This window comes from Berghia stephanieae, chromosome 2 (genome assembly GCF_034508935.2).
Source record: "Berghia stephanieae isolate SIO BIC M18660-M18661 chromosome 2, UCSD_Bste_1.3, whole genome shotgun sequence".
Classification (NCBI taxonomy): Eukaryota; Metazoa; Mollusca; class Gastropoda; order Nudibranchia; family Aeolidiidae; genus Berghia; species Berghia stephanieae.
In genome coordinates, this window is record NC_088361.1 from 100,123,941 (window position 1) to 100,134,951 (window position 11,011).

Here is an 11,011-nt window from a genome sequence, read left to right on the forward strand (position 1 = left end):
CTACTACTACACCACCACCAGCACATCATCATCACTACCACTACTACTACAATCACCACAACCACATCGTCATCACTACCACTACTACTGCAACCACCACCACCATATCATCATCATTACCACTACTACCACAACCACCACCACCACTACTACTACAACCACCACCACATCATCACTACCTCAACTACTACAACCACCACCACAATAGCATCACTACCACTACTACCACAACCACCAGCACCACATCATTATCACTACCACTACTGCACCACCACCAGCACATAATCATCACTACCACTACTACTACAACCAGGGGCGGTTGGTCACCTTGTATTTAAGGCGGCACAAATCCGAAATACAGTATTAAATTTTATTGGTCTAGTTAATTTAACTAAACTTTGTATGTGTGTGTGTGTGTGTGTGTGTGTGTGTGTGTGCGTGTGTGTGTGTATGTGTGGAGGGGGGTATTGCTTGTCTTTATGTGTGCATATGTTTGCATATGTGCGTGTATTTGTGTGTGCGTGTATGTGTATGTGTTAGAATATTAACGAGACTTACTCACGTCAATGGCGTGTACTATTTGTACAAGAGGTCCATTCGTCGATCTTTCTGTAAGGCAAAATGGTCTATGACTCGATTAATGAAGTTGTTAATGGATCCTATCGTATCCTTATGGATTGTGATGCAGATCAGAGCATTGAGACGATCCTGGCCCATTGTGGCACGTGAAGCTGTTTTAATCCTTTTCAGAGTACTAAACGATCTTTCTGCCTCCGCTGTTGTCATTGGTGTGGTGAGCGCTATCTCCAAAAATTTCGTGACTTCAACGAATGTTGTTCCTAATTCAGAGGTGCATATCAATCGGTACAACTCGATCATTGATTCGCATTGAGTAAAGGTATTATTTGAATAAAGAACTTCTAATTCTGTCGTCAGTTTAGGTTTATGAAGAATTGGGTAATATGTTACTGCTTCTGATATTAAATTTGTGGGAAAGGAATGAACGAAGGTCGGGAAATTGTCTACATTGAGGAGGTTAAATGAAATGACTGCGTTATGCTGACTAAACCTATCGGTAATTTGATTTGCTATTATGTCGCATGCTTCAATGGCTGCCAACTTATTATCACTTCTGTTATCTCTTCTTCTTTTAGCTTGATGTTGCTCTTCTGGTAAATATGAACTGATTTCCATCCTAATGGAAGAAACTGCATCCTGAAATGTGTTTATTGCCCTTTCACACATGTGCGAATCAAGTGAGCGTCTCTGGAGTATTCCAAATAATATGTCAACATTCATAAAGATTTTGTTGAAAGCATTGAGGAAAAAACGAATGTTTCATTTGTTAAAATGTTTAAAAGGCCAGATGCTTTTTGAGTTGTATCATCGTCCCAATCTTCGTCTAATATTTTCTCAAAAAGGCTGATAAGTTCCTCCTTCTGTGCCGCTATACAAGCAATAAGACGGGATTGGAAATTCCAGCGAGTCTCTGAGGGAGTGGGTAGGGCGCGTTGGCAAAATTGACGGAAGGCGTCGACTCGTTTTGAAGAATGAGAGAAAAAAGTGGAAAATGCTATAATGTTTGAAAAGAAAATTTTACAGCCTCTAATACGTGAACACGCTTGTTTTAATACTAAATTTAACTGGTGGGCGTAACAATGAGTAAAAACAGCGTTCGGAAATGTTTCTTTGAGCTTTGCCTGAACCCCAGAAAGTCGGCCAGACATCACAGCTGCTCCATCATATGTCTGAGCAATTAATTTCTCCTTCACATCTAGTTTCTCAAGAGCTTCCGTCAGAGTTGTTGCTAGTCCGTCAGCTGTCCTATCACTGACTTCAACAAATTCTAAAAACCTTTCAACCAGTTTCCCTCCCTTTAAAAATCTTAAAATAATAACGAACTGTGTACGTTTTCCTGTATCCGTGGCCTCATCTGCTTGAACCGAAACAAACTTTGTATTTGTAATATCACTTTTCAATTCTTCCAAATAAATATTGTACATACAGTTTAGGAGCTCGTTTTGAGTCTCCTTAGACGTATAGCGCGCTACAGTTGCTGTCTCCAAATGATTTGCAAGCAATGGATCATTTTTAGCATCTCGCGTTATAAGATCTAAAAAAACTCCACGATTGTATGATTCAGTGCTTTCATCATGACCTCTAAGGCTATTTCATGTACACCACAAAACAAAAGAGCATCAATTATCTTGGATAAAACTTGTCTGTTAACTTTCACCTGTTCATTATAACGACTCACAGACGCAGCATGTCCTGTTTCCAACAGATTTCTTATGTCTGCAACGTTGAAAAGTTTATATTTAACAGCATTTGTGACATGGCTTTTTGATTCAGAATGTTTCTTCAGTGCCTGCGAAATGTGCGCAATATCACTGAATCCTCCTGTTGTCCACTTAGAGCATACATCACCAAAAATCAAGCAATAAAAACAATGAAGCGTTTTACGGCTTTCACTGGCAGTAAGCCATTCAACAGTTTTAAAATAATCATTATTAAATCGGCGCTGTCTCCTCGGTGTGTTAGAAACTAAGTTAAAATTCACTGGTTTGTGTGGACCTAAATCTTTCACCACGATTTTCTCTTGAGGGGATAAGTGTCGGAATCGATTTTCAATTAAAAAATGAACATGATTCATGATTGGTTACAAATTACAGAAATAACTTTTTAAAATTAAATGATTCAAGAAATTTCCCAAAGATAAAAACAGGGAGGTTTCATAAACAATGACAACAGCGATAAGACATTTTCTCTGAATACTAACGGTATGACACACAACTTTAGAATAATTGAAATTAAAAATACACATTAAATTCCAAACGCAAAGCACTTGTTAACTTCACACACAATCAGCGACATCTTTATAATTAGACTATTTGTAGTAGACAATGCACACAATACAAGTTGAGTAGTGATCGTTGGGAGTGTGTGGGGATGAAGGACTCCGTTGGGTCAGGGATTTATATTTATAGAACCATGGGGCTCTTCTCGGTGCATACTTTGTTTACTGTTCTTTTTGATATTTAATATATATTTAAGCAAAACCAACAATGACAAAATATATATTAATTGCCATTCTCTTCATCCGTATATCTTAGTGAAGCAAAGCCTCTTCTTTCAGTGATAAAACTGATATGGTTTTAGTTTATCCCAAGTAGGACCTCAGGGCGTGCATCGCTAGATTGGCCGTCTTGGCCTAATTATTTTAGCAGTGAAAGACAATAATTAGTTGGGGAGGGAGGGTGGAGGGAGATTGGGGAGTGGTAACTAACTTTCTTCAAGGTACAACAGAGTATAGAATAAGGACAGGACGGCCAATCAAACGAAGACTGGCTCATATAAACAAAAAAACTTCCCCGCCACACCACACCCTCCGCTCATTGTCACCCCGCGCAGGCAACGGGGGAAAGATGAAACGTGCCGATTTGACGCCACCTTCGTGGAGCGACGCACGAGTCATCAATAAATATTAAATTCAAAACAAAAAGCAGTATGTGCTAAATTTTTAATTTTATCAAAATTTTAAAATTGAAGTTTTTTGTTTGGTTGACATGCTAATCTACGGAAAATATAGGGCGGCACAAAACAACTTCGCTCTATTGACCGACCGCCAGTGACTACAACCACCACAACCACATCGTCATCACGACCACTACTACTACAACCACCACCATATCATTACCATTACCACTACTACTACAACCACCACTACCACCATATCATTACCATTACCAATACTACTACAACCACCACAACCACATCGTCATCACTACCACTACTACTGCAACCACCACTACCACCATATCATCACCATTACAACTACTACTACAACCACCACAACCACATCATCATCACTACCACTACTACTACTGCAACCACCACCACCATATCATCATCATTGAAATATTTTTTTTTTAATTGAGCTTTATATAGTGCAATATCTACTAAATGTGCTCAAAGCGCTTTACAAGGGGTACCTGGTCAACATTTAACATGTAGGACGGGACATGACGCCTGTTAGGCGATATTACAATTTTTCGACAAAGACAACTCTGTTAACGACCAGGTACTCATTTTACACCTGAGTACGGTGAGAGAATGTGAGTAAAGAGCCTTTTCCAAGGACTCAACTATGCGCCGAGCGCGAGGCTCGAACCCAGGACCTTCCGATCCGAAAGCGAGTGTCATACTACTAGACCACATAGCCGCATCATTACCACTACTACTACAAACACCACCACCACATCATCATCACGACCACTACTACTACAACCACCACCACCACCACCACCACCATATCATTACCATTACCACTACTACTACAACTACAACCACCACCACATCATCATCACTACCACTACTACTACAACTACAATCATCACCACCACCAATCATCATCACTATTACTACTACAACTGCAACCACCACCAACACCACATCACCTCACTTACACCAGTACTATAATCACTACCATTAGGTTTTGGAGCTTTACTTCATTTGAAATAAGGAAACTTCGGAATTGTATTTGGCATTGTTTTTATATATCATAATATAATTCTAATCAGTTATCTATTTAGAACTAGATACTATACAATATGTATGCCAAATACCACCCCAATTCCCCTTTCTTGTGTGCCGGAATTCCTCTTTCGGCATTGAAATTGAGTGTGAGAGAGTCATCACTACACACATAAACAACAGAAACAATTTAAAAACATGACTATGACACGCAACCACTCACACACGAGGCTATACTATTTATCCCTTTCTCTATATAGAACAGGACAAGACAAACAATAGCTTGACTCTCGCTACACTTCGCATTGATGTTTGTCGTCTCACGAGTTCAACTCTCGGTCGACCTGTCAATATTCCTTTTTGCCTCGGACGTAATCATTAATAGAATGTTGTGTGGTTTTGACCGTGAAGAAAACCTTAAGAAGTCACATTTATATCATTTTAGAGAGATCGTTTTGAATAATTTTGAGTTAAACGAGCGAGCAGCAACTTGTTTTCATGAACGGCCGATCAGCGCTTGTTTACTATAGTAACGCGATTCTCAGCCAACATCAAAATGGCGGATATTTTTCTCATCGAGGCCGCTGGTTGGTTAGCCAATAAGAGCACCGTACGGTTTCCATTGGGTAAGTTCCTTGGTGGAACAAGATGTTTTTTATTTATATATATATATTCTTTTTCGAAAGTGCTTGATGACGTCACTGAGCTGTCCGTTTATTCGCGTCGCGTCGCGGACGAATAATCAAGTCGTTCGTTTACCGTCCGACCCATGACTATTCAATACCCATTTATTGATGTTATGCGTTAAGCGCTAGTCCGCGTTCAAGAAAACGAGCCCAGAACTGTAAGTTTGTACAGTAGGTTCGCGAGGAAAATCTTGACCTCGCTTGGGGTAATAACAATGTTTTTGTTACTTCTTTTATTTAATTTTTTTATATTGTTATTGATTTTATTGAAAAAATATCGTATTACTATCCTGTATTGTTTTGATTTTCGTAAATAGTTGTAACCTCTAACCAATGACCTGGTCGTCATGATAATATAATGTATTTAAAAACAAGATATTGAATATTATCTCAAACAGCTGCCTGCAATAATAGTATATCACAGTCACTGATGTCAGGCATAATGACAAAGCACCTTTGAGTTTTTGGCTAGATAAGTTAAAATTCACATCATATCGATAATAATAATAATAATAATAATAATAATAATAATAATAATAATAATAATAATAATAATAATAATAATAATAATAATAATAATAATAATAATAAAAATAATAATAATAATAATAATAATAATAATAATAATAATAATAATAATAATAATAATAATAATAATAATAATAATAATAATAATAATAATAATAATAGAGCTTTGAAATAAAATCAAACTCCGAACGTTTCGGGCTCTAATTCTCTCTTCCGTTTACTACAAACACATGTTGAGCCCAAAATGTTTCATACATGTAAAGAATTTTAATCTTTTTTTCTTTTTTTTTTTTTTTGTTTTTTGTTGAAGCTGTTAAATATTTTACATTTATTTTGCGTTTGTTTGTTGTTTTTTTTTTGTTGTTTTTTTTTGTTTTGTTTTTTTCCCCGTTTTCTTTTTATGTTTTCCCCCTTTTTTCACGGTCATATTATGATTCTGCCACCTTGATATTCACTTATTCTTTCGTTTTTCCTCATTACCTCACGTCTTCAATTGTTTGACCAGGCTGGCGCTGCAGTCCCACCAGAGGATAGTAAATAATATATTATATACGACCATGCCATCTAAGTTATTTTACATATGCACAGCCGTAAACTGAACGTCTTCGTCGGGGACCAGCTTCTCCCATACGAGCCGAATTCGAAATACCTGGAGGTTACGCTAGACCACAGCCTTACATATCGGGTACATCTCGAAGGAATTACCCGAAAGATAGAGAAAGACAACAGTCTTCTGAGGAAGTTGGCGGGATCAACTTGGGATGCTAGTCAAGCGCTCATGAGGACGTCGGCCCTTGCTCTATGCTATCCCAACGCGGAGTACTGCGCTCCAGTGTGGGATAGAAGCAAGAACGTTGAGACGGTAGATGTAAAACCTCGCAACTCCATGCACATAGTGTCAGGAACGCTGGCAACAACGCCCGATAATAGCAGAAATCCAGCCCCCGATGTCCGACTTCAAACACAGCTGCAAAAACGAGATGAAAGTCGGTTTGAACTAATTCAGTCCCTCGAGGAGGCGGCGCATCGACTCCACGGAACTGGGGGTTGCCAGGCTTTTCTACCAGCAAGAGGAGATATTGGGTGTCAGCCAATCGGCTTCAGTCGAGAACCTGCTTAACGGCAAGTTCACTTCATTAGTGGGGGCTTGCCCCCAGTCCAACATGTACCCGTTGTGGTCAAGAGTCCGAAACTGCAGAGCATCTAATTGAACGCTGCGTTGTGACGAGGCTTCCGGGTGGGTTTGCATCTGTACCCAACTGCGGTGATGAGTTTGCGTCCTGGATAGATCATCATAAGAAGTGTGAGAACCACTAGAAGCTGCTGCCTATGCACCCTGCTACTAAAATACTTATGCCACCTTGTGATTCAATATGCAACCTATTCATTGTTTATGCATTGTCCGGAAGACTGGTGACACATTTCCAAGAAGTTTTGAACCGGAAGAGAGGAAAGTGTGACGTCCCAACCTCTCCATCCCATTATAATGGTCACATTTTATGAAACAAACTGTAATATTGATTCACTGATGTAGGTAGTCCTTAACGATGTGACCAATTATATCGGATACTTGAGTTTTTTTTAAGAAACTCTAATTTTCTAAAATTCCACAGCATGCTTACTTAAAGTGCAAATTACATCTTTATCATTGATTAGTTCCGGGTGTTCATGCAGTGCAATGGCAAAATGCATAGTCTCATTTTGGTCAACGTGTTTGTTTGTTTTTTTTGTTTTTGGTTTGTGTTTTCTTTGTTTTTGTTGTTTATTGTTTGTTTTGTCTTGTTTTTTTGTTTTTTTGTTTTTGTTTTTGTTTTTATTTTTTAAAAATGTAATAAGAAAATCAGGTAGATCTATAGAACCCCTCATACATGTGTTCATGTCCTTAACTTCTCAAAGAAATAGGTGGATGGCCACGCTTGTGGCCCATTAGATGCATTTCTGCTTCTTCTAGGTGCCCGCGTGAGGCTCGAACCAGGGACACTCAGATCAGAATTTTTCTATCGGAGTTGTTTTTCTTATATTTCGCTCAATTTAAAAAGACATGTGGGTTTTGTAGACCAGTGGTATAGTACTAGACTGCTGGCTGGGTGGGGTTCCTGACCTCCCACAGAGGGCAGGGAGGTACATACTGTGTCTTCTCTCCTCCAATATCTTTTTTTCAACATGCTTTCTGTCTTTGTCTTGGAATGAGATTACTTGGTTTTGTCATGGCCCTGGCCGGATACCCTGGCTGAGAGGGAAACAGTTAATTGTGTAGTTAGTTTTGGGAGATGATATTTTCTTCCTTGTAAATCATTTCTCTGTTATTTACTGTATTATTTTTCCTTTTACATATGTATGATTTGTAAACAATTGAGTGTGTTCCTCTTTGCGGGGACCTGTGCTTATGTTTTGATGAGACATTTAGTGATCTCAAACTAAGTGCACTGATGGTGTGCTCTTGGAATCTACATCTGTTCCCTATTTGAACTAATTCCCCTTTGTCTGCCTTATTCTGTGTTGCTTTAATTGTAATTCTAGAACTTTTGACTATCCCATTTCCTTCCTTTTTACTGGTGCTGATATGACCTAAATATGTTGCAAGCGCCGTAAAACCCTTAAAAACAAAACATTAAACTAGACTGCTGGCATGTAGGTCGAACGTTATAGTCCAATGACGGCGTAAAGTTGACCCTATAATGAAATGTGTCTGTATTCACAGTTTCTTACCATAATCTGTTATAAAATGAATATAACAAGATATTAAGTGAGTAGGACAGTGCCAGAAGACAATAGAGCATAAAAACTTTAGCGGCGATGAGGATTCGAGCAAACGACCCGAAAACGGTACCACCGCCCGGTCACGAGAGGGACCCTCTACAATCGACGCCATCCACCACTCCAACTCATGAGTAATTGCCAAGACAGTGTTGCCCTTGTAAAAATATGAAATGTCATTGGAACCTCGCAGACCGTTTGTCTTGTTCAATTTGGTCAAAACCGCTGTTGACTTTGGACCCGGTGTCAAACTTAGCCTTGGTAAAAATCATAGCCTGACACTGAACAAAAAATTACGTCCAAATAGAAGGTCACGATTACGAAAAGAAAAGAAGTCGTAAGTGGTATTCAATGGTTCAATTAATGGAATCATAATTTGTTCCCTTGTGCACTACTAACGACAGCTCACGAGATGGTGCACTCATCTATAAAAAAACACCAAAATACAAGTCCTAATGTGAGGCTGTAAATAAGATAACGAATGCTACGGTCAAACCCTCTGTGAACATTTTGTGCATATTGGTTTATTGATGCTGTTCGTTTAGTTTCATAACATCCGCCAGCCGGATATAACGTAGCAACACACAAAACAATGTGTAAACTTTTACGTTTATATAGTCTGATTAATACAAAATAGTGAGAACCACTCATAAAAATGGCTAGATAAAATAATAACCAAGTGACGTCGATTTCGTTTAGTCTATATAAACGGCCACATCGGAAATCTGAAACATGTTGGAGGGACATCTTAATCTGTTGAAATAGTATATAAACTTTTCCTGACTAAAATTAAATATTAAATTATATTGGCCGTAAATGGTAAATTCGTTCTGGTGTCTTCTCTTAAGTTATATGACTGACAATGAATTTTGAAGTTTGTTGCTAATCTAACCATACCTATTTCATAACATTGCCGATTTTATAATAGCATTTCAAATTTAATGAAGCACAATATACACACAGTGTGCTCAAACCGCTTTAAAATGTATCCCAATCGAGGCCTACTTATTTGCAAGTTTTATAACTCAAATCAGTATGGCCTAATTGGTGTAAAAACGAAAATAGTTTCAAATCAGCATTATGTGTTGTCCATTACAAAAATATTAAACAAGCCAATAATTTCGGTCGGTTATCAATCCTGCAAATATGTACACGTAGATCCCACTGCAAAAGCGACACTGCATGTGTAAGGCGAAACACATTATCCACAAGGTGACATTGCCATATAATCTGTTATAAAATGAATATAACAAGAAATTAAGTGAGTAGGACAGTGCCAGAAGACAATAGAGCATAAAAAACTTTAGCGGCGATGAGGATTCGAGCAAACGACCCGAAAACGGCACCACCGCCCGTTCACGAGAGGGACCCTCTACAATCGACGCCATCCACCACTCCAACTCATGAGTAATTGCCAAGACAGTGTTGCCCTTGTAAAAATATGAAATGTCATTGGAACCTCGCAGACCGTTTGTCTTGTTCAATTTGGTCAAAACCGCTGTTGACTTTGGACCCGGTGTCAAACTTAGCCTTGGTAAAAATCATAGCCTGACACTGAACAAAAAATTACGTCCAAATAGAAGGTCACGATTACGAAAGGAAAAGAAGTCGTAAGTGGTATTCAATGGTTCAATTAATGGAATCATACTACTAACGACAGCTCACGAGATGGTGCACTCATCTATAAAAAAACACTAAAATACAAGTCTTAATGTGAGGCTGTAAATAAGATAATGAATGCTACGGTCAAACCCTCTGTGAACATTTTGTGCATATTGGTTTATTGATGCTGTTCGTTTAGTTTCATAACATCCGCCAGCCGGATATAACGTAGCAACACACAAAACAATGTGTAAACTTTTACGTTTATATAGTCTGATTAATACAAAATAGTGAGAACCACTCATAAAAATGGCTGGATAAAATAATAACCAAGTGACGTCGATTTCGTTTAGTCTATATAAACGGCCACATCGGAAATCTGAAACATGTTGGAGGGACATCTTAATCTGTTGAAATTGTATATAAACTTTTCCTGACTAAAATTAAATATTAAATTATATTGGCCGTAAATGGTAAATTCGTTCTGGTGTCTTCTCTTAAGTTATATGACTGACAATGAATTTTGAAGTTTGTTGCTAATCTAACCATACCTATTTCATAACATTGCCGATTTTATAATAGCATTTCAAATTTAATGAAGCACAATATACACACAATGTGCTCAAACCGCTTTAAAATGTATCCCAATCGAGGCCTACTTATTTGCAGGTCTTATAACTCAAATCAGTATGGCCTAATTGGTGTAAAAACGAAAATAGTTTCAAATCAGTATTAGGTGTTGTCCATTACAAAAATATTAAACAAGCCAATAATTTCGGCCGGTTATTAATCCTGCAAATATGTGCACGTAGATCCCACTGCAAAAGCGACACTGCATGTGTAAGTCGAAACACATTATCCACAAGGTGACATTGCCATATAATCTGTTATAAAATGAATAAAAC

General features: G+C 38.1%; 1 protein-coding gene across 1 annotated transcript; it reads right to left on the reverse strand.

The window, feature by feature from the left end:
* Positions 1-1,295: 1,295 nt before the first annotated feature.
* Positions 1,296-2,003, reverse strand: LOC144964065 (zinc finger MYM-type protein 1-like). The gene has a single exon (XM_078898004.1). It carries the CDS (start codon positions 2,001-2,003, stop codon positions 1,296-1,298), a length of 708 nt encoding a protein of 235 aa, XP_078754130.1.
* Positions 2,004-11,011: the final 9,008 nt, after the last annotated feature.